Genomic DNA, 25,239 nt, shown 5'->3' on the forward strand with positions numbered 1-25,239 from the left:
TGAAACTAAAAACACTGTAGCAAAATAATTTTTAAATGTGTAAATAGTACTGTGGGACCCATTTTTAATGAAAAAGTTGCTGAAAAGTGTAACTTGTGGGATCTGTAAACAGTATACGGGTGCACTGTTCACAATTGACTTGTCAACAATTGCGGGTTGAACCAAAAAAAGAAAAAGAAAAAGAAAAAGAAAACGCATGAAACGCGAAATGCAGCCATGGACGTGGAATCCAAACACATACCAAAAGTCTCTCTCTCAATAACCCCAACCATTTTAGCCAAATCGGGCGATCCAATTCGAATTCAATGGTCTGGAATCTCTTCACCCACCAAGCTTGATTGGCTTGGTATTTACAATCCTCCAAACTCCTCTCACGTCAACCATCAGCTATGTGTTCCTTTCATCCTCTGCCACGTGGCAATCTGGATCCGGATCCGGATCCATATCCATTCCTTTAATCAACCTCTGATCCAAGTTCAACTACTCTTTCCGAATCTTCCAATGGGTTGAATCCAAAGTTGACCCGAAACACCACGATCATGATCACAATCCCTTACTGGGTACGACCCATTTGTTGAAGAAATCGATGGAAGTTGGGTTTGAGATAAGTCGTGGGCCAGAGCAAATCCATTTGGGGTTTTTGGAGAATGAGGATGAGATGAGAGTGGTGTTCGACTAAGGATCATGAGGAAAGGCAAGTGAGGCATGGGGAGAGGGAGGATATGCTTGATGAAATGGTGGTGGCAAATGTGGAGAGGTATGAGAGGGAGCACATGTGAGGCTTAGACGTGGCAAAACGGGCGGGTCAGGTCGAGTTTGGGTCGAGTCAATCGGGTTTGCAAGTCAAACGGGTCGCCGGTCATTTTTAAACGGGTCAATCGGGTTGCGGGTTGAGTCGGGTCGAGTTGACTCGTATTTTTCAAACAATTTTTTTTTTTTTTTTTTTTTTTTTGAAATAGATGCAATCTGTCAATTGTTTATGAGTTCCTTAACTGTGATTAGATTTTCACTGGTGATATTGTTACCAATTACCACTAAACACTTGACTTGATACCCAAATTTGGTGCAACTCTTGTTCTAGCTTTCTAGAAACTAATCTTGGTATAATCTTCGATCTATTTAAAGTAGGAAGAGAAAATGAAGGTGGCAAGTAAAGAATGACAAACTATAATGGAGTACATAACATATTAAATAAAGAAAAATAAGTAAATATTTTATAAAAATTACACCTCAATCTCAATCTACTCAATGTTGGTAGACGTGGCAAAATGGGAGGGTCGTGTCGGGTTCGGGTCGGGTTAATCGGGTCGCGGGTCAATCGAGTTACAGGTCAAACGGGTTGCAGGTTAAACGGGTCGGGTCAAACGAGTCTGACCCGTTTTGCCATGTCTAGTGAGGCTCCAGCAAATATGAGTGTTGGGTGGAGAGACCCAAGTTGGATTCATGATGGGGTTATGACGAATTTGAAGAAAGGAGCTAGGTATTATTATGAGGTAATTCTTTTTAAGTTCTTAATTGCTAATTTAAAAAGGGTTAATTGGGTTTTTATAGTCTAGTTAATGATATTTGTAATTTGTAATTATACACATTTTTTTTTAATACAAGATAGAATTCTAATCTAGCCTAATCTAAGTGTATATGTGTGTGAAATTCCCTCCTAGAGACTTGAATCTCGGTCCTTGCCCCCCACACTCCACAAGCACTTATACTTGTAGAGTGCCCATCACACCAAGGGTGTGCGAAGATAACATAGTTTTAAAAACCAAACTGGACTAAAAACTAGAAAAAGCATTGATTATCACTTCTCTAGTCTGATTGGAGTCCAACTAATGGTCGAGCTAGTGACGTCACGATTCATTTAATTATTAATTTTAAAATTATAAAATTAAAAAAAAATATATTATAATTAAGGATTGATAGGCTTTTCTTGTCAAAAATTATTCTAATTTAAAATGACTCTAATTAGATGCAAAATTACTTAAAATGCAAAGTGTTCTTAAGATGCCCTTAGGACATTTGTTAATAAAATCCAACTTCTTTTTCTTCTCTTAAGTCACGTCTCTTTTAGTCTTTCTTAGTTCTTTCTCTTTAAAAAAGAGGAAAAAAAACTACATGGTAGTAGAGTGGTAAACGCAGAACTACACAAGCTGTTAGGAGTTTTAGAGAAAAATTGACCCTGTGACACAAGCGCACACACACTCCACATAACGAGATCAAACCACCCATCTACACGACATTCCCACTATGCCTTTACAAAAGCTTCAGGTTGCAGAAGCATCCACCCATCCAAAAATGGCGAGATCAAAGAACAATGGCAAACTTCCAACACCCATGGCAAGCATTATTCTTTATTTACTTCTGAACTAGTTTAATCGTTACAGTTCCTAGTTTTACTGGTTGAACCGACAGTTACTGGTTGTTCTTACTTTTTTTTATTAACATTTTTTTTTCTACATGATTGAAATAGACTACTAACTGGTTCACTATCAAATCGACTGATTCGTTTCGGTTTTTAAAATCATGATTATAAGTCAGAAGTTTTGGAGCATTGTTAATTGCAAATAATGATACTCTTTTTTTTTTTTTTTTTTTTTTTTTTTTTAGAATCAGGTAAGCAAAGTTTTATTAATTAATCAAATCCATTTGGAATACATCCTCCAAATCAGTGGGTAGTTCTTCCACCCAAACATCAGTGTTAGCAGATACAACTGCTCTACGTACAAGGGCATGAGCTAACTTATTTCCCTCCCTCCTAACATGTTGAAAACTAATCCTTGTAAAGCTAGAACATGATCCTTGAATCTCCTTAATCACATGGCCAAACATTGTCAGATTCTCCCCCGTATTGGTGACTGCTTGAACAACCCGCTTGCTATCTCCTTCAACAATCACAGAAAAAAGACAAAGCTCCTTTGCAAAAGTAACTGCTCGATTGCATGCTAAAGCTTCGGCAGTATCCACTAAATAAGGCTCACGGATTTTCTGACTAAGGGCAACAATTATTTCTCCCACACTGTCACGAACAACGACTCCAATACCTACCATTCCCAAGTTGCCAAAAAGGGCTGCATCAAAATTGACTTTATACACGCCATCTGGTGGAGGTAGCCAGCGGATCGGAGCTACTCTCCTCTTGAGTTTAGGTGGCTGTTTATGGATATCAAAAAATTCTGTCACCATGTCCTTCGCTCACTTACTAACTCCGTGAAGGGGCCAAGAAGGTTGCTTTTCTTGAATCCTATTATGTCTTTGCCATAAGCTCCAAGCAATTGTAGAGAACCAGGCCATGTGGAAGACCAACCCTCTACCCAGTACCACTTCAAAGAGATCCATGAAAGTACGAAACTTGGTCTTGTACATCACAGCAACATTTACTTCAGATTTTCCAAACCGCCTTGGCTTGATCACACATCCAGAGAGCATGCATAAGTGTTTCTTGTTGTTCATCACAAAGAGAGCAAGTTACATCTAATGGAATGTGTCTCTTATGTAGATTCTCCTTAGTTGGCAAAGAGTCCCTGACAGCTCTCCATATAAAATGGCAAATTTTATTAGGAGCTCGGATACGCCAAATGCTCTTCCAAACCTTTTGATCCGCTAATGAGGTTGAGGCTTGTTCAGCCTTTAGTGAACCCGAGTCAAGCAAGTGGTATGCAGTACGGACAGAGTATTCCCCATCTGAAGTGAATGGCCAAATATAGGCATCATCCTGACCAATTCCACTAACATGGATCTGTTTAATCTCTTCAACCTCCTATCCCATAAAAGTCTGATCAATCAACTCCACATTCCAAGATTGGACATTGGGCATTAGGAGATCACTAACCCGTGAAATAGCATGATTCAAATTTGGAGACACTATTTTGCTATTTGCAGGATCAGGTAGCCAACGATGCTCCCAAACCTTTATGGATTGTCCATCTCCAACTCGCCAAATAGCACCCTTCTATACAACCTCCTTAGCCTGCAATATGCTTCGCCAAGCATAGGAGCATTTTGTAGGTATAGTAGCATAAAAAATGCTCCCACTTAGGAAGAACTTTGTTTTAAACACCCTATAGAGAAGGGTATCCTTTTGGTGAAAAAGCCGCCACACTTGCTTAGCCAATAAAGCGTTGTTGAAATGCTGAAAATCCCTAAACCCCATACCACCCATAGACTTCGAAGAACACAAGGAACTCCATTTCACCCAATGGATTTTCTTCTTCTCTTCTTGCCTCCACCAAAACTTCCTTATTATTGCCTCAATGTCCTTGCATAGGCTTGTAGGCAGTTTGAACACACTCATGGAATAGGTAGGTATCGATTGTATGACAGCCTTGATCATGATCTCCTTGCTGGCTTGGGAGAGAAACTTCTCCTTCCATCCTTTCATACGTGCCCAAATTCATTCCTTGATTAATGTGAAACAAGATTTCTTGTTTTTCCATACAAAGGAGGGCAGCCCTAAGTACTTTTCATAGTGCTAAATCACTAGTACACCCAGGGATCGTTTTATAACTTCCTGTGACTCTTCATCCTTATTTTTGCTGAAAAACAAAGTAGTCTTATTTTTGTTGACCATCTGACTAGAAGCTGCTTCATAAATAGCAAGCAACTCTTGAATTTTCTCACATTCAACTAAGGTGGAATGGCAAAATAGCAAGCAGTCGTCAACGAAAAAAAGATGGGTAATCTTTGGCCCCTGTCTGCATAAAGAAAACCCCTCAATTTCCCCAGCAAATGGAAGCTTTCCTTAATATGGCATTCAATCTCTTAGCACAGAAAAGGAAAAGGTAAGGGGAAAGAGGATCCCCTTGCCTTATACCTCTATTCGGAAAAATCATTCCTTTTGGTTCTCCATTCAATAGAATAGAATAAGAAACCGTTGTCACACACTCCATAACCAGATTAACCCAAGATTGTTGGAAGCCCAATCTCAACAATATATTCTTCAGGAAGACCCATTCCACCCAGTCGTATGCTTTACTCATGTCTAGCTTGAGTGCCATGAATCCTTTTTTTTTTTTTTTTTTTTTTTTTTTTTTTTTTTTCCTTGAAGGCAACTAGTTTTCATATGGTACATCAATTCAAACGCTATCAAGACATTATCTGTGATCAACTTGCCAGCTGTAAAAGCACTTTGTGTTTCTAATATAGCAGAGTTAAGCAGTGGTTTAAGTCTGTTTGCTATGACTTTGTTAGGACATATATGATTCACCTGTTAGGAACATATGTCACTATTTTATATAATTGGCTTATTCTTTGACAAAACGCACTTTACTTGTATTTGGGTAGATCTGGGATGTGTTTAATACTTCAAGAAACATGTTATTCAAGTCTAGTATTAAAGCCATGAAGATTGGACCAAGAAACAAGTGAAGAAAAACTGTTCATTAAAGTTGGACAGATAGCTCAACACCTGCAAACAGATAGCTCGACAGATTCTCGACACCTCTTGACAGCTAGGCTATCTATCGAGCTCTTCAGTTAATTGTTATCGCAATCTCGACACCTCTTGATAGCTAGGTAGATCGATCGAGAAAGCTCCTGTCTCCTCGACAGCTCCTTGATAGCTTCTCGATAGCTGTATCTGTTGAAGTTTAAAGCTTGACAACTCCCAATCGATCGAGGTTACGGGAATTCAGATTTTCAAATCCGATTTTCGGCCCATGATGACATGTATGTGCAGGGTTTCTTTTCTCACAACCCTAGACCTATATAAGGCTTGTTTTAAAGGCCATCACATAAGAGAATACAAGGAGAACATATGCAAAAGGTGACCGATGCCTTATTCTCTCTGAAAGAAGCTACTGCATCTTTGCGGCTTAGAGTTTTGTAACCAAGTGCTTCTTGATCTTTATTGTTGATGAAGTGAAGAACTTTGCAGCCAACATTTTTCTTCCTCAAGTTGGTGAATGAGTCACGTACTGGGATTCGTGCAAAGGAGTTAGTCACGTACTGGGATCCGTCATCAAAGGGTGGTGTTCATATATTGAAGAGTTTAGAGTTTCTGAAGTAATAGAAGGTTTCTGCTGTGAGTTCATCTACGAGGATTGTAGAGTCTAGGGACAAAGGTTTTGTACTAGATCTGAAACTTCTCTTTACTATAGTGGATTACTTTTCGGGAAGGTTTCCCCTCAGGTTTTTTTACTGTGAAACTAGTTTGTTTCATTGGTTTTCCTGAGTCATCATATCTTGTCTTATTTATTTTTTTCCACTGCATGATTTTGACATGATATTGATGTTTGTTTGTTTTAACAAGTTTTATTCATAATCTATATATATATAAAACCGAAACCTTTGCTAGTACCACAATTTTCCACGTCAGCACAATATTTAAAAAATAAATAAATAAATAAAAATTATAACTCCTCAAAACCCTAGCAACCTTACCCCTCTCTCAAGTTAAGAAATATAAAGCCACGGTTTCTGCAAACTCTCTCTTTCTCCAGACGTAGGAAGCCTTAAAGCATTCAAGATCTACAAAACCCTAGCAACCTTACCCTTCTCTCAAGTTAAGAAATATAAAGCCATGGTTTCTGCAAACTTTCTCTTTCTCCAGACGTAGGAAGCCCTAAAGCATTCAAGATCTACAAAACCCTAGCAACCTTACCCCTCTCTCAAGTTAAGAAATATAAAGCCACGGTTTCTGCAAACTCTCTCTCTCCAGACATAGGAAGCCCTAAAGCATTCAAGATCTACAATGCACGGTATAGATTTTAGCTTATAAAGTTCAGCTTTTGTAAGGTTAGTTTTGTTTATATATTAATTAATACATAGTACTTTGTTCACCATTGAATACTCATATAATCAATTTCCAATTCAGTGTTCAAGAATTAAACCAAAATTCTAACTGCGCTATCATAAAATATTATTATTAGTATGAATTTTATGGAGTTGCGGTGTTCAAGAATTAAACCAAAATTCTTTTAAATTATTTATAATATTTTGTCCTCTGAAAATTTTATTTCTTTGATTTTAGTATATTGTGTTTCTTAAGTTATAGAGAGATTTTCTTTGGTTTCTGCAAACTCTCTCTCTCTCTCCAGATGTAGGAAGCCCTAAACGCACGGTATAGCATTCAAGATCTACAACTCACGGTATAGATTTTAGCTTATAAAGTTCAACTTTTGTAAGGTTAGTTTGTTTATATATTTAGTCCTTACGTTTAGATTTAGGTTTAGGTTTTAAGAGATTTATATATTACAATTATGTGGCTGAATTTCCTGTGACATCAGTTTTATGTTTTTAACCAAATACATCAGGAAAGCAAGAGAAGACGCATAAATATTTAGTCCTTACGTTTAGGTTTAGGTTTTAAGAGATTTATATATTACTACTATGTGGCTGAATTTCCCGTGACATCAATTTTATGTTTTTTTTTTTTTTTTTTAAATTTGTTTTATGTAAGGTTAGTTTGTTTACATCAATTCTTTATCTCAAAGATAAGACTTTTATTTCTACCGCAAGAACTATATAGGTATGTATCCCTTGCAAGCACACATGAACTTAAATTGTTTTTAAAATATGCATGTTTTATTATTTTCAATATATGCATGCTTTATTATTTTCTAATAGTTTTCTCGTGCATCGCACGGGTTAGCGACTAGTAAATCTAATTAACAAACTTGGATTAAAAACTTGTTAATTCTATCAACCGGGGTCTAAATTTCCCAACAGACTTTACTAATAATCTTATAAATCACATTACAAAGGCTAATAGGCTTGAATTCAGTTACTCTTTCAGGATTTTTAACCTTTGGAATTAGGGTAATAAATGTATGATTTATAGACTTTAGCAAAGAACCAAAATTCAAACAAGAAAGTACTACTTTAGTTATGTCCATACCTATGTCTGGCCAATAGGTCTAAAAGAACAATGGTGGCATACCATTAGGTCCGGGGGCCTTCAATGGAGCCATCTCTTTGATTGCTATTGCCACCTCCTTTGCTGTGTACCTCTCAACAAGCTTAGCATTCATGTCTTCAGTAACCACTGCTTGGACCCCTTCCAAAAATGACTCCAGATTATGTGGGTCTGATGAGGTAAAAAGGCTTCCATAGCAATCAATGAGCTAGGCCGAGATAGCTTCTTCCTCCTTTTGCCACACCCCCTAGTCATCCTTTAAGCCCTTAATAAAATTTCTCCTTTTTCGTTGGGTTGCTATACCATGAAAATACCTGGTGTTTTTGTCACCACATTGTACCCACTTCACATGTGCTCGTTGATGCCACATTTGCTCCTTTCTGTCCAACAGCAAGTTTAGCTCAGCTTTCAGCCAAACCACTTCTTGATAATCACCTCCCTGCATTGCTTTCTCTTCTGCCCTCCATAGAGCCATTTTAGTTTCCCTGATTCGGCTTAGAACACTACCAAACTGTGCCTTACTCCATTTTTTCAGCAACTTCTTACATTTCTTCAGCTTCTTTGTGGCCCTATACATTGGTGTACCAATCAGATTAGACCCCCAGGCTCTTGAGACTGTGTGATGGCACCCTGAATCAGTGAGCCACATTGCCTTAAATCTAAAAGGCTTTCTCTTCCACCTTTGCCTTTCTCCTTCTGAATCCAATGTTAGCAAAATTGGAAAATGATCCAAAGAAAAACATGATAAGTTTCGGACCCTACCTGTTGGAAATTTCGCTAACCAATCGTAGTTTGTGACTCCTTGGTCCAATCGTTCCCACAGCCATTCACCTTGGCGCCTACCTCTCCATGTGAAAGCAGGACCCGAGAAGCCAAGGTCCTCAAACCCGCAATGATCAAGGGCATCTCTGAATTGCTGCATTTGGCTCTGTGACCGTGGTGTACCTCCCCGTTTATCTTCAACTTTCAGCAGCTTGTTGAAGTCCCCAAAACAGCACCATGGTAAGTCCGACCTCGAGCTCAATATCCTCATCATATTCCATCCCTCCTCCCTTCTATCTCTATCGGGCTCCCCATAGAACCTAGTTAACCGCCATGCCTCCTTTGATCCACCGTTTACAATCGCATCAATGTGAAATTTCAAGAAATTATCTACCCACACCGCCACCTCCGATTTCCACAACAACGCCAGCCCACCGCCCCTTCCATCTCTAGGAACGATGAACAGACCATCAAACTCCAACTCCCTCTTCACTTTCTCCATGTGCTTCCTACCTGACCAAGTTTCAGAGAGAAACACAATCTTGGGACCTTCAGCTTGCACGATTTCCACAAGCTCTCGAACTGTCCGGCGATTCTCAAGCCCCTAATAGTTCTAAGCTAAGGAAAGCATTGGTGTCGATGGGGCTAACAATCAGCCTCCGCCGTTTGGATTTGTGCATCTTCCATTGCTTGTTTCTTTTCCTTGTCACGTTCCTCTTCTTCTTCTTCAAAAGCAACCCTAACACTGCGTTTAGTTCCAAGTACTCTGGATTCACCACTCCCTTGACTAGGCTTAGTAGTATACTAAGCATGAGCCCGAGTTCATCCTCCTCGTGGGCTTGGGTTTAAGTTTCGACTTGGCTCACTTAAAGTAAAAGAAAAGCCTTCCTTAACAAGCTCAATTGAATTTGGGCCACATGGAAGCCCAACTTCCTGCATTGGACTAACGGGTTGCATCACCATATTAAAGATAGTGAGAGCAGAATCAATTTCCTTTAATTGTTCTTGAAAGTCAGTTTTTTTGAATTTCCTTTCCATATCCACACCATTTTGCTCAACTTGGGAAGATCCCGTAATTTTCGGAGTAACCATGACAATTGACTGCAAACATGGAGTTTCCTTAGGGAAAGTGTCAGAGTCAATAGCTTTGAGGCAAACGTCATCCAACAGTGGTTGTCGTCGATTTGCCATCCTTGTTAGCTCCAATCCACCATGATTAGCCCCTTGCGTGCCTTCTCTTTTGGTCCCCCCTTCATTATGGTCATGCTCACTCTGACCATTCCATGAAGTATCATCCTCCAAGCCTTCCACCTTCATGACCATTTTTCGAAAAGGATTGGGAGTGTATGCCCGTAACCACGAACCAAATTGTTGAGCCCCCTCCTTCAGCATACCATTGCTTGGGGTCCATATCAAACAATCTTTGTCACTGTGTGTGAGTTTGCCACACCAGTAGCAAATAATGGGAAGCTGCTTGTATTTGAATCTCACCCAACCCTCTTTCCCTCCTGACAAGGACAGCTTACGACCACGACAAAGAGGTTTGAGAATGTCCACCTTGATTCTTAGCAGTATATAATTGAAACCTCCCATATTAACTTCGTCCTCATCGCTTTCCACAACAGTCCCAATCACTGATCCTATTCCCTTTGCCGTTGAAACTAACATGCATCCCACGGGAAAATCATGTATTTGTACCCAAAAACACGCAGAGTTAAATTCCAAGGATTGGATGGCTTCACCTCTCTTTGTTTCTTGTAAAGCCACAAGGTGTTTGTCAAATGACCATGGCTCACCCATCAAAACCTTAGCCACATCTGTTTCATCCTTGAAAGCGAACAGGACAAGATGATTGCCCATGTCTCACACCTCAAAGCCTTTCCTTGTTCTCCAAATCAGTTTGAATGTCTTTGTGATTGCCTCCATGTTAAGAGCACGTTTGGTAAAGAACTTTGCTGCGATAAGATATTCCTCCAACATTGTCTCATCCTGAACAACAAACTTATTACCTTCATACTCCAAAAGCGAAAACTTTTCCCCCATCGCAGACATCTTCTCCATTCTTGTACTCATACTTGCAAGTAAGAAACAAGAAAGAGATACAGCAAGCCCAACCCTAGGGTAGTGACGCAATAAGTTGACCAAAAGCTAATATAAATTTTGTTATAAAAGACTAACCAAGACAATGAAAGCAATGTCACATCAACAATATAATAAATAAATAGTTTTTGTTAACAGGTGCTTGATTGCACTCGATAAAGAAGAATTGAGCAGGTTCATTAGCAAATGCTCTTAAGGTATTTGTTAATGAATCATTTTAAGAAAGTTTTAATATCACTTTTATGGAAAATATAAAAAGTAGTCAAAAAATTCAATTGTTTTTTTCTTTCCTTTTCCCATAAAAGTTTCTAAAACTTGTTCATTAACAAATGCCTTTGAAGCATCCATTAACATGTTTCATTAAAAAAAAATACTCCCTTAACTTGAATGTTGTGCAACTACCTCAAAAAAGCTTATCGCTTTCAACAAAAAAAAACTCTAACTTTACCAGTACACTTTGGCACTCGTTAATTGGATGCTAAAGAAATTTATGAAATGTAAAATTTAGTTACGGTTCATTAATTGTTATTTGTTATACCTTAGATTCTCAAATTGAATTTAATATTGTGGTTTCATTGACAAATGAACAATATGGTTGAATTTAATTGTTTTTAGAAAAGATAAGAATACTTTTGTAGTAGTAGTTAATGCAGCCATGTGGTTAAATTCGGTTGGAGAACTTAATTTGTACCAAAGTTTTGCCCATTAATGAATTACTTTTTTGTTTCATGTCTAAAAAAGAATAATAGTTTCTAAGATTATGCAGTAAATCTTGTAGTAGGTGTAGAATCACTCTTTTGTTTTGTGTTGAAAATTTAGACACATCAATTTGTAAGGCTTGTATGATAAATTTTTTTGTAGTTGTACTATAGCTCAATTCATATTTCATAATAGTTTGGATTTTATTTTAGCATTTTCTTCATTGTGACCTTGTAATCATAGAATCTCATTTGTATGTTCATGTCTAAGAAAAGAATTTTATGAATGTCCTAGTTTGAGTGCCTATAGATTTCATGGTGATCCATAGTTACAAAAAGTGCTTTTATATACTACTGGCTCAATTGTTTGTTTATACGTATATAATATCCAATTAGATGTATGATTAAACACGGTAAAGTGAACTTATATAACTCTGGCTGTGTTTATGCTTAATGCCATATATTTTGTTCACCCCCCCCCCCCCCCAAAAAAAAAGACATTTCTAGTAAGTTTAAAAATTATTTAAACTTGAGTCACTTTTATATAATATCTAAAAACTGAAGTGTGTTAGGTTCTAAGACTTTAGGAACTAAATGTATTAGAACTTTAATGTGTAATGTGTTGGCAGATCATGATCAAAACTTAGAGTCTAGATTTAGGCTGCTCAAAAGTTCGAGTGATTGCATAATTTATTGGACTAAATTTGCAAGGCTCGATCGATCGAAAATTAGACTCGATCGATTGAACCTCGTGTAGATTGTTTTTTCTACAGAATTTCCAGCTTCGCACAAGCCCATATGACGTGTAGGGTTTTATGTTTTGCTTCAAGTATAAAAGGAAAAACCTTAGTCACATTTTAGAGGTTGTTGATATGTTGTGTGTGTGAATTTTTTGTGAGATCTAGAGGTATTTACTATCATACACACTTAGGGTTATCAAGATCAAGATTGATGTCAAGTACTTGGAGGTCTTTTCAATTGCTGTTTCAAGAGCTTAAAGAAAAACACAAGTAGGAGAACTTGTGGTTGTTGTGGATCAAAGAAAGAAGTAGTTCATGGACTCAGAGCTATCACATGATCGTGGTAGTAAGTTTTCTACACGAGGTAGCAATAGGATGTTAGTGATCTAAGTCTTATTGTACGAATTTCAATTCTTTCATAGTGGATCTGTTTTACCTTGAGGATAGCTAGGTTAAATCCTCCTTAGGTTTTTTTACTGGTTTGGTTTTCTTGGGTTATCATATTGTTGTGTTATTTACTTTTTCGTACTATTCACATGATATGATTTGAATGTGTTGAACATAGATCTTATTAATGAACTTGTTAATGAACTTGGCTTAATATTAGGTTAAACAACTTGTGTTTTAAGGGGTCTAAAAATGTACAAGTGGTATTATATCGGGTTAGCTCTAGTATTTAGATCCTTTGATCTAAGAGTTGTTCATTGACCCCTGTTGTCATAGAACATGGTCACTCTCTTGTGATCCCACCTCACTTTGATGGGAACAACTATGCCTACTAGAAAGTAAGGATGAAAGCATTCCTAAAATCAATTGATGAGAGAGTTTGGAATTCCGTTGAATATGGATGGGAGAAACCAACTACTCTTGTAAGCAAGTGGCAAACTTCTCATAAAGAAGCAGCCGCTTTTAATAGCAAAGCCATGAATGCTATTTTTAATGCTGTTTCTATGGAGGAATTCAAGAGGATCTCAAATGTTGAGGTTGCTCATACTGCATGGAATATTCTCCAAATTGTGCATGAAGGCACAAAAGCAATTAAGATCAATAAGTTGCAACAGTTAACAACTAGATTTGAAAGAATTAGGATGTCTGATAATGAAAATTTTGATGAATTCTATGCTAAGCTTAATGATATTGTTAATTCTGCTTATAATTTGGGTGAAATTTATGATTAACCTAAGATTGTTAGGAAGATTCTTAGATCCTTGGTTGAAAATTTTAGACCCAAAGTGACTGTTATTACTGAGAGCAAGGATGTGCATTCCATCCCTATTGATGAGCTTGTAGGATCTCTTTAGTCTTATGAGCTAGACCTACCTAAGACAAACAAATCCAAATCAATGGCTCTTAAGTTAGTTGATAATGTTGATGGGAATGGATTTGATGATGAACTCTCTTCTACAAAGATTGCATATCTTGCCAATAACTTTAGAAACTTTCTTAGGAGCAACAATAGAAGGGTAAGAGGTAAAAACAATGCTGAACCTAGGAATTTTAAGAGGAATGAACCCATTGAAGTGAACAAATAAATCTAAAGAGAAAGTAGGTCAAACCTCTAATAATTCTTTGGGACAAAAATGTTTTGGTTGTCAAGGGTATGGTCATGTGAAATCAGAATGTTCTACATTCTTGAGATCAAAGGGTAAAGCTATAGCTGTAACCCTTAGTAATGATGAAGTTTCTGATCATGAGTCTAGTAGTGATAAAGATAGAAATTTCATTACTTTCACAGCTACTACTGTAATTGATGAAAGTGTTGTTGCTGATGAGAACCCTTCTGATGGGGAACTCTTTGAATGTGCTGATTTACAAGAAGTTTATAATAAACTTTGCAAGGTTGCTGCAACGAATGCTATGAATGTTGACTTAGGTTTAAAGAAAATTACTTCTCTTGAACTTGATAAGAAAAATTTGTTGTTGAAATTGTTTGATGCTAATGAATTGATTGATAAGGTGAAAACTAAAAACATGTTGTTACTTGATAAAGTTAAGAATTTGAAACTTAAATTATCTATTGCTAGAGAACAAACAAATAGGTTTGCTAGTTCTAAACTTGAACACATGTTGAGTATTCAAAAGTCTCCCTTAGAAAAAATTGGTCTAGGTTTTGAAGATAACATCTCTATGTCTAAAACTCATTCTACAGACTTTGTTTCTTCTTCTGAACCCCCCGTGAGTGAGATTGTCAAACCAGTAGAAGTTACATCTTCTAGGAAGATTAGAGTCGATCTTAAAGAGTCTAAGCCTAAGAATCCCACTCTCCCTATGGATAAGGAGCATGATAGACCTTTATGGGTTTGTCTTTTTTGTGGAAAGATTAGACATATTCGTCCAAATTGTTTCAAGTTGCAAGGCGAGCAAATAAGCCAAAAGTACCTTTGCCTCAAGCACAAGATCCTATGGTATTTATTAGTGAGTTGGTAAAGGCATTAAAACTTTATTCCAATCTTGGAGTTGCTCATCATTCTAATAAGAATAATAACTCCAATGCTAGAGTTGCATCTAAAAGGCTTTGGATGAGATGCTCAATCTAATTGAGTCTTTCTGACATGGTCCTTGTGCTTTATTTCTCTTCTCTTTGTGACCATTTTTCTTTGTTATTTTTGTTTTTGTTTTTAGGATTTACATTGCATAACATTCATGCATTTCATGATAGGTTGTTTTGTTATTCTTTTTTTATTTATTTAAAGGGATAGGAAAAGGAAGGAAAAATGTGTTTTGCATTATTATTCTTGGTCTTGTAATCAAGGCTGGTCATATTATCTTTACATAATATGTTTATGTATCTTGTTTAGCTTGGATGAGCTTTTTTTTTTTTTTTTTTTTTCTGCACGTTACTAGTTTTAGCTTTGTAGTGCATGTAGTGTAGGAGTTGTTTATAGTTTTTGATCACTTGATCTTGATCTTGAAGTCACATGTTTTTGATTGTTTGGACTTGAACTTAATGAGAAAGGCATAAATAACCATCTCACCACTGTTTACTAGCCAATCATGAACACCTTAATGCATATCATAAGATTCTGTGCTCGAGAAAGTGTAGCACATGCATTAAAGAACATAAGATGTAGCCTCAAATTAATGCTAAAATTGGTGTGTACATTATTGGGCTATAATCAATTCACAATGAAATAAAATTGGTGTGTACATTATCTTGGCTATTTTAATAATTTCCAAATCAAATAAAATTGGTGTGTACATTATAAGCAAAAACAAGAAACTTACATGATTGCAAGCTTGTTTTCTAGGAGATGTGAGAGTTATATGATATAACTCTTTAAGTGATAGTCTCTTTCAAACTTATGTGATGAATTTTGTAGAAATTGTGATTGATTACTATCTACATATCACCTCACATCTATTTCAAGCTATTGTTAGTTACACACACTACACAAATTATTCTTTGCTAAACTTAGTACATAATATTGTGTGTGATCTAACTTATGTGATAGTCTCTTTCAAACTTATGTGATGAATTTTGTAGAAATTGTGATTGATTACTATCTACATATCACCTCATATGTATTTCAAGTTATTGTTAGTTGTACACACTACACAAATTATTCTTTACTAAACTTAGTACATAATATTGTGTGTGATCTTGTTGTGGCCATCCAAGATTAAATGTGCCCTGATTTTAATACAAAATATGTTTAATGGTTGAGGTTTGAGGACAAATTGGTTGAAAACTTGTTTTTGGGAGATCTGGATTGAATTCAAGTGTTTTTGAAAAACTTTTCATCTCATACCCATGCATTTCATTTATAAAACAATGTGCTTTAAGGAGTTTCTGCATTAAAATGCTATGTTTTTCAAAAATCTGAGTTTTCTAGATTTTCGATCGATCGAACCTGTTGCTCAATCGTTCGAAAATGCGATTAAAATTTAGGTTTGAATTTGCCTGGCTCGATTGATGCCGGATCGATTGAAATTGATTTTTGATCGATTGAATCTAATTTTCGACCGATCGAAATTCATACTGAGTTTTTAAAAAGGTTTTTCTCTCACATATTCTTCACACTTTTCAAATCTTTTCAAAAGCTCATTGACTGTTCCTCTTCGACTAATCCAATCCAAGCCAAATTTGTCATTTTTTTCCTAAAATTTCTCAAGGGTTTTTGTCTTCTTGTGCTTGTAAGTCACTTTTACCCTTTCTTTTTCAGTTTATTCACATTTTTCATGCATTTTAGTTGAAATTTTCGAACTCATACTTTATGGGGTTTTTGAATTTTAAGTTGTTTTCTCTCACATTTGATCATTGGGTTTTTGTCTCTAGATGTTATTAACATGATTCCCATGTGTTAATTTGATTCATTTTGTGATTTGGGAAAATTTTGAAATTCTACGGCTTGAAAGTTTAAGAAATTGGGGATTTTGTTCAATTGGGCTAAAATTGATGAAATTGACTTGTGTTATTGATTGATTATGTCATTATATGATGTTATCTAACTAGTGTAATGATAAATTGATCAATTTGTTGGGATTTTTGAAATTGGGTTTTTCAAAATCTGGGGTTTTTGTTCTAAAACTCTATGTTCAAGTGAATTGTTGGGTTATAATGTATAATTGAACAAATTTCAATGCATTAGGGCACGCATCATATGTGCATTCATGTCATGCACCATATAGACTGTTATTTTTATTATTGTTTTGTCTAACCCTCTCTAATGTAGTCTGCCTTGGGTTTTCTTTGTTTTTTTTCTTTGGTTTTTGTTTTTGTCTTTCCTTTCCAACCCTTAGCATCATGGTTAGGAAGACTAGAGCCAACAAGAAAACCACCACCACCACCTCTACCTCGGCTTTCAATAGTGAGAGGTTTAGGTTTGAGAAAAACCAAGAGACCTATGAGAAGCTTAATATATTTAGGTCTGTATGGGCTGAGCGGAAGGTGATTTTAGATGAGCTTGGTGGGGAGATTAGGAGGAATTTTAAGTGTAGGGGCTGGTTACCTCTTATGGATATAGAGTACCCTCCTCCAGCTGCCTTGATAAGAGAGTTTTATTCGAACCTCTCTGTCCACTCCAATGATTCCAACACTCACTATGTGATGAGTTAGATAAGGGGTGAAGAGTATGTCATTACTCCTTTAGTAGTGGCCTCTACTCTTGGGGTACCTTTGGTATGACAGCCTGTGTACCCTTATTTTGAGACACCTCCTCTCGATGACATTATGTCATATCTCACCGGTACTTCCATTAGTTGGGGTATTGATCCTCGTATCACCTCCCATAAGCTTACTAAGCTCAATTACTTGTTTTTCCGGATTTCTTGTCATTCGATTTGGCCTATCTCTCATTTGCACACCATTCCTATTGAGAGATGTGCTTATTTGTATGCTCTTGTGACTTATGCTCCTATGTGTTTTCCTTCTCTTTTCATTTGTTCTTTAGTTGAAGTCCATAGGAGTAGTTCTAAGTCACATGGTCTTTTCTTCCCTGTTTTTATCCGTAGGATTTTGTTATATTTAGGATTAGAGGAGTTTCCTGCATCTGAGCCTGTTCATATCATAGCTCCCATAGGTGCCACATTCCTTAGGAAAAGAGTAGCTCAAATGAAAGCTAGCACTAAACACCCTCGAGTAGAGTCTTCCACAGGCGCTGCATCTCATCCTCCTTCTTCAAGTGACCCCACAGCTGAGCAGTTTGTTGATCCCACTGTCGCTGTTAATCCTCCACCTTCTTCTTCGGGTGATTCATCCATTTGGAGTATGTTGGATACTGTCATGATCGTTCAGGCGGCATATGGACAGCTTTTGGTGGATGTGCTCATGGAGCTTTAGGCATTGCATGCAGATTTGGCGAGTGCTTGGCAGTCTTCTCCACCACCTCCTTTTGATGATGAGCCTTGATTGCCTTTTAGCAATTCGTCACAAAAAGGGGGAGTACATGTTGATGGAGATAGGATTAGTTTTTTTTTTTTTGTTAGATTCTATCTAGGAGTTTCATGATGTATATTTTTTTGGCTCATGATGTATTTGTTTTGATCCTGATGTATTTATTTTTTATGGGTTGTATATGTTAGGGGGAGACACTTTGTTTTATGTTTCTTTTATTGTTTCTTGTTTCACATGTGCTACATTGGTTATTGATTTATATTATGAGGTTATTCATGATATTTATCTTTTATTTTCTGTTTTGTGAAATCAAGAATTTTATTTTGTTTTACTTATATTTTCCACACATGCGTTTATGTGTTTGTTGAGTGTTTCAGGAAGATACAGGTTACAAGTTTATTCAGCCGTGTTGCTGTCTAAACTGGCAATTGATAGATAGAAGTTAGGTTGAATTGCTTTTGGGCTTGTTAATTTTTAAATGGGCTGTTTGTAACTTTGAGCATTTCAATTTTGTTATGTGTTTTGTCACGGATTGCCAAAGGGGGAGTTTGTTAGGTTCTAAGACTTTAGGAACTAAATGTATTAGAATTTCAATGTGTAATGGGTTGGCAAACCATGATCAAAACTTAGAGTCTAGATGTAGACTGCTCAAAACTTCAAGTGATTGCATAATTTATTGGACTAAACCTGCAAGGCCCAATCGATCGAAAATTAGACTCGATCGATCGAACCTTGTGCAGATTGTTTTTTCTGTAGAATTTCCAACTCAGCCCAAGCCCATATGATGTGTAGGGTTTTATGTTTTGCTTCAAGTATAAAAGGAAAAACCCTAGCCACGTTTTAGAGGTTGTTGATATGTTGTGTGTGTGAATCTTCTGTGAGATCTAGAGGTGTTTACCTTCATACACACTGAGGGTTATCAAGATCAAGATTGATGTTAAGAACTTGGTGATCTCTTCAGTTGCTATTTCAAGAGCTTAAAGAAAAACACAAGTAGGAGAACTTGTGGTTGTTGTGGAGCAAAGAAAGAAGTAGTCCGTGGACTCGGAGCTGTCGTGTGATCGTGGTAGTAAGTTTTCTACACGAGGTAGCAATAGGATGTTAGTGGTCTAAGTCTTACTGTACAAATTTCAATTCTTTCATAGTGGATCTGTTTTACCTTGAGAATAGTTAGGTTAAATCCTCCCTAGGTTTTTTACCGGTTTGGTTTTCCTGGGTTATCATATCGTTGTGTTATTTACTTTTCCGCACTATTCACATGATATGATTTGAATGTGTTTAACCTAGATCTTATTAATGAACTTGTTAATCAACTTGGCTTAATATTAGATTAAACAAATTGTGTTTTAAGGGGTCTAAAAACGTATATCCCCATTATTATCATCTCAACATATAAAGAGGTTACTTCGAATTGAGTGTGAAGATGAATACATGTTGATTTGATGATACAAGAGGATGCCTATGGCATGCTATATATATATAGAAAGATTTTGTATAGGAATTAATATACTAATTGAAGAGGAAGAATGGTGAAGATGACACATTAGAGTTATGGATGACGGGTCAGTTTGTATGGGCCTAACAGGTCAAGGTATGTGGACGGATCCGGTATGATTGGGCCGGAGTGGATGGACCAATGGGCCATGTGGCGCTAATTTGGTCATTATGTGGTCTCCAAGGAATCTTAAAAGGAAATGACTTGTGTCTCACGATTGACCCTAGCTTGTAGAATCCCATCATGAATAGAATTCTCTAACACAAAGAGGATTCTGGAAAATACGCCCATTTACGCAAGAATAGGAGTCTGATTCTACACTACTATAAAAACCTAAAGACCCTCACAAAATAGGTATGCATAATTTACCTTTCTCTAGCACACTAGAGTTGTGAGAATAGTTTTAACTTGACCTTCGGAGGGTATTTGGCCGGCACCACATCGGTGCTCTCTATTAGGTCTTCTCTTTTTGTTGTGCAGGTCTTGCTTTGAGTGTGCGAGGACTGTGTGGCTCACTGGTGATTTTTACGGCATCATCAATTGGTGCCATCTGTGGGAAACGACAACGATTTGTAAGCCATACAAACGCTTCCTGGACAAAGAGTTGCATGGTACTTACTCGCTCGATGGCAACTACCAACAACGTTCAAGGAGATGAGCTGTGACCCACTGCCCTGGAGAGACAGGTCCAAACCCTCACAGAAGCGGTGGAACGCCTTACCAAATAAAATGAAGTTCTAGAGGAGCAGCTACTGCAGAAGAACGTAGCCATGGGTATCCAAGAGGAGGATCAAGAAGGTACCAGTGCTGAACAAAGAGACCGGGTGGGGTCGGAAGGAAGTAATGCCTCAAGCAGACCTAAAAGGCAGGATATGAGTCGTCCATCAACTGTCGATACGACTCTGCCCCACATTGTCGCGGAGATGCAGATGATGAGAGAACGGATGGACTTCATGATGAATGCACTCAAGGGTAGAGTGTCCAGTGATCTCGATGATCTAGTCTACTGAACCGACTCACCATTCACCATGTTAGTCAACTCTTTCCCCCTTCCACCAAAGTTTCGTATGCCGTAGGTGGAAAACTAAGACAGAAACAAAGACCCATTGAATCACTTGGAGTCCTTCAAGACCCTCATGCACCTTCAAGGGATACCGGACGTGATCATGTGTAGGGCCACCACACTGAACGGCCCCACAAGGGTCTGGTTCAGCAGGTTAATGCCCAACTCCATTAGTTCCTTCAAGGAGTTAAGCGCACAATTCGCATCGCACTTCATCGGGGGATACAGGTATAAAAAGTCTACTGCATGCCTGATGAACATAAAGTAGAGGGAGGACGAGACGCTGAGGTCCTACATAACTCGTTTCAACAAGGAGGCCCTTTCAATCGATGAAGCGGACGACAAAATACTCGTAGCAGCATTTACTAATGGCCTACGGTAAGGAAAATTCTATTTTCTCTATATAAGAATGATCCAAAAACCATGTCGGATGTGATCTACAAGGCTACCAAATATATGAACGTGGAGGATGCATTATTGGCCTGAGAAGAGAAGCCTAGAAAGAGGGAAAGACAAGAAGACGCTCGACAGGATAGGTGTCGAAAGATGGATAGAACCGGAGAACGACGGGAAGACCGATGCTCCGGACCTCACGCTGGGAAATTCGCAAGTTTCACACCAGTGACGGCCCCGACAGACCAAGTCTTGATGTAGATAAAAGACAAAGGAGCTCTAACGTTCCCCGACAAGCTGAAGGGAGATCCCAATGAGAGGTCAAGGGATAAATATTGCCGGTTCCATCGTGATCACAGACATGACACAGTCGACTGCTACAATTTGAAGTAACAGATAGAAACTCTTATAATAAAGGGAAACTGCAAAGGTTTGTTCATAAGGAAAGGACGGATCCACCATAGGAGCACGCCCCTCGACGGGAGAATGAATGCCCTAGACCCCCAATTGGAGATATAAGAATGATAGTAGGGGGCACAGCCGAAACCAGGTTGTCCAAAAAAGCCTGTAAGACCTACTTCAGAATGTCCAGAACATCTAGCTGACAGGCTCCGTATCTAAGATGGCACGAATCGACAACCCTGTAATCAGATTCTCAAAAGAAGACACTCAAAGGCTCCACCACCCTTATGACGACGCACTCGTCGTCAGCCTACGAGTAGGAGATTATAACATGCACCGGGTTTTGATCGACAACAGCAACTCAGCAGACATCCTGTATTACCCGGCCTTCCAGCAGATGAGGATTGACAGAGAACAGCTGGTCCCGATAAATGCCGCCTCGTTAGTTTCAAAGGCATAAGGGTTTTCCCCCTTGGCGCCGTCACATTGTCAGTAACGGTAGGCGACTACCCGCAGCAGATCACCAAGAACGTAACATTCCTCATGGTTAATTGTTCATCAGCTTACAATGCCATTCTCGAACAACCAACCCTCAACTCATGGAAGGCTGTAACTTTAACCTACCACTTAATGATCAAATTCCCTACAGATTAGGGACTAGGAGAGCTGCGGGGAAATCAGGTGGCTACACATGAATGCTACATTGCCATGCTAGAAATGGATAATCACCAATAAGCATTATGCATAGATGAACAAAGGGCACTAGCAGAGCCGGTTGAGAAGCTAGAAGAAATAACCCTTGATCTAAGATGGGTACATTATCAAGTCGGACGGTACGACAAGTGTTCACGACTTTCCTTAAGGACAACCAAGATGTGTTCGCCTGGAGTCATGAGGACATGCCAGGGATTAACCCTTTAGTCATAGTACACAGTTTGAATGTGTCGCCCTCATCGCCTCCCATCCGACAAAGAAAACGAGTGTTTGCTCAGGAAAGAGACAAAGCTATAGCTGAAGAAGTTCAAAAGTTGCTTGATGCAGATTTCATTTGGGAGGTGTATTACCCCGACTGGTTGGCAAATGTGGTTATGGTTAAAAAGGCCAATGGAAAATGGAGGATGTGTATTGATTTCACGGATCTCAACAAATCATGCCTAAAAGACAATAACCCACTCCCACGGATAGATGCCTTGGTAGACTAACCGCAGGACATGAACTTCTGAGCTTCATGGATGCTTTTTCTGGTTACAACCAGATTAGAATGGAGGAAGCAGATCAAGAAAAAACTTCCTTTGTGACGAGCCGGAGACTTTTCTGCTACAAAGTAATGCCATTCGGACTCAAAAGTGCAGGCGCGACGTATCAGAGATTGATGGACAAGATGTTCGTCCACCAAATTGGGAGGAATGTGCAAGTTTATGTAGATGACATGCTAGTAAAGCGTAAGGGAAGACGACCACTTAAGTGACCTCCGAGAAACTTTCGACACACTCCGAATGTACAATATGAAGTTAAATCCGAGCAAGTGCGTATTCGGAGTCACTGCGAGGAAGTTCTTGAGATTCATGGTATCTCAAAGAGGTATAGAGGTCAATCTAGAGAAATTACAGGCCATAATGGAGCTAGCTCCACCAAAGACGATCAAGGAGGTGCATAGCTTGAATGGCAAAATAGCGGCATTAAATAGATTCGTCTCACGGGCGACGGACAAATACCTCCCCTTTTTCCGAACATTAAAGAAGTCATTTGAATAGACGGACGAGTGCCAACAGGCATTTGAAAACCTAAAGGCATATTTGTCATCTCCCCCGTTACTTAGCCAATCCAGGCCAAGAGAAGAGCTTTACCTATTCTTAGCCGTCTCACAAGCCGCTGTCAGTGCCGCTTTGGTAAGAGAGGAAGATGGAGCTCAGAGACCCGTCTACTTCGCAAGCCAAGTGTTTCGAGGAGCAGAAGAGAGGTACCCCCAAATGGAGAAGCTGGCCTTGGCATTGGTAACTGCGGCACGAAAACTCAAGTTGCACTTCCAAGCCCATACCATCGTGGTCCTAACGGACAAGCCTCTGAAAAGAGTCATGAATAGCCCTGAAGCCACAGGACGAATAGTTTTATAGGCCGTAGAATTGAGTGAATTCGACATACATTACCAGCCGAGGACGGCTGTAAAGGGATAGGTTGTAGCTGATTTCATCGTCGAGTTCACTCTCATGGACGACCAGGGGGCAGAAAAGATTCCCCTGTGGAATATTTACACGGATGGATCTTCTAATAGGCAAGCAGGTGGGGCCGGTGTAGTGCTATTCTCCCCAGAAGAAGATAAGATAGAATGCATGATCCGACTCGAATTTCATATGACAAATAACAAGGTAGAATACGAAGACTTGATCGTAGGACTAGACCTCGCAAGAGCGGCAGGGGCTGAAAACACGATCATACATTATGATTCCTAAGCCGTGACCAATCAGGTCAACGACAGCTACGAATACAAGAATGAAAGAATGAAGAGATACCTCGATGAGGTGAAGGGCCGAATTGGTAGTCTCCAAGTTAAGATCGTTCAAATCCCAAGGGAAGAGAACGAAAGCTCCGATCGACTTGCTAAGGTTGCCTTAGCAGAACACATGCTTGTCCCCAATCAGGTATTATCTTTCGTCCAAACTTCCTCGCTTATTGATGAGGGTACAAGTGTGCAGGAGATAGGTACTGAAAACAACTGGACCGTGCCATTGATCTCCTACCTAAAAGATGGAATGCTACCAGACGGGAAGGACGTCGCAAGGAAGTTAAAGGTCAAAGCCTCGCGATTCGTTATTATAAAGGATGTTTTGTATAAAAGAGGCTTCTCCCGCCCATATCTGAGATGCTTAGTCCCCGAGGAGGCAGAATATGTCATGAGAGAAGTTCACAAGGGGATTTACGGAAACCACTCGAGGGCAAGATCACTAGTACATAAGCTGATTAGAGCAGGATATTATTTTCCCACCATGCAGAAGGATGCACAAGCCTATGTCAAAACCTGCGACAAGTGTCAGAGGTTCAGCAATACCATCAGACAGCCATTCGAGGAACTAACCCCTATGACGGCCCCTTGGCCATTTTCTTAATGGGGATTAGATATCATGGGCCTCTTTCCTACAGCAGTTAAGCAGTTGAAGTTCCTGGTAGTTGGCATCGATTACTTCACAAAATGGGTGGAAGCTGAAGCCTTAGCCATTATCACAGAGAAGAATATTCGGAGTTTTGTTTGGAAGAACATCATCTGCAGATATGGGATACCAAGAGTGCTTGTCTCTGATAAAGGAAAGCAGTTTGACAACCACGCGTTCAGGGACTTCTGTTCAGAGCTTGGAATCAAGAACCATTACTCATCACCCGCCCGCCCACCCCCAAGCCAAAGGACAGGTAGAGGTTACAAACTGATCCTTGCTCAAGATCATCAAGACCTGGCTCAAGGGGGCAAAGAGCATCTGGCCGGAGTAACTTCCGAGCATTTTATGGGCATACCAGACAACAGCAAGAACACCCACCGGGGAGACACCGTTCCAACTAGCGTACGGGAGTGAAGCAGTCATCCCAGCCGAAGTTGGACTCACAAGTCACAGGGTAGACAATCATGACAAATGGAGGAATGACGAGACCATGCGCCTGCAGCTAGACTTACTAGATAAAGTCAAGGCTACAGCTGAACAGAGATTGGCATGGTACCAGAACCTCATGGCCAAGCACTACAATTCCAGAGTTAGGCACAGGGACTTTCAAGTTGGAGATCTCGTCCTAAGGAAAGTAATGGGCTCCAGTAGAGATCCTACCTAAGGGAAGCTCGGCCCAAACTGGGAAGGATCCTACAGAATTACGTCGTGGCAGAGGAAAGGCACGTACCACCTCGAGACACTAGATGGGCAAA

The 25,239-nt window shown here is 38.9% G+C and overlaps 1 protein-coding gene and 1 pseudogene across 1 annotated transcript; one reads left to right on the forward strand and one right to left on the reverse strand.

Moving 5' to 3' along the window:
• The first annotated feature begins 216 nt into the window (after positions 1–216).
• LOC126719960 (probable inactive purple acid phosphatase 9) overlaps positions 217–25,239 on the forward strand; it is a 43,318-nt pseudogene continuing 18,295 nt past the window's right edge.
• LOC126718960 (uncharacterized) lies at positions 7,748–9,367 on the reverse strand. Its single transcript, XM_050421384.1, has 2 exons — positions 8,612–9,367; positions 7,748–8,542 (listed from the first exon to the last, which is right to left on the reverse strand). Exons 1-2 carry the CDS (start codon positions 9,111–9,113, stop codon positions 8,097–8,099), a joined length of 948 nt encoding a protein of 315 aa, XP_050277341.1. The 5' UTR covers positions 9,114–9,367; the 3' UTR covers positions 7,748–8,096.

This window comes from Quercus robur, chromosome 3 (assembly GCF_932294415.1).
Source record: "Quercus robur chromosome 3, dhQueRobu3.1, whole genome shotgun sequence".
Lineage (NCBI taxonomy): Eukaryota > Viridiplantae > Streptophyta > Magnoliopsida > Fagales > Fagaceae > Quercus > Quercus robur.

What these genes read in the sequence shown, in the direction of transcription:
- LOC126718960 (XM_050421384.1), bottom strand. Translation starts at nt 9,113, where the DNA reads ATGGAGAAAGTGAAGAGGGAGTTGGAGTTTGATGGTCTGTTCATCGTT. An exon ending in GTTAGCGAAATTTCCAACAG is followed by an intron (nt 8,543 to 8,611) that starts GTAGGGTCCGAA and finishes TGGATTCAGAAG; the next exon opens with GAGAAAGGCAAAGGTGGAAG.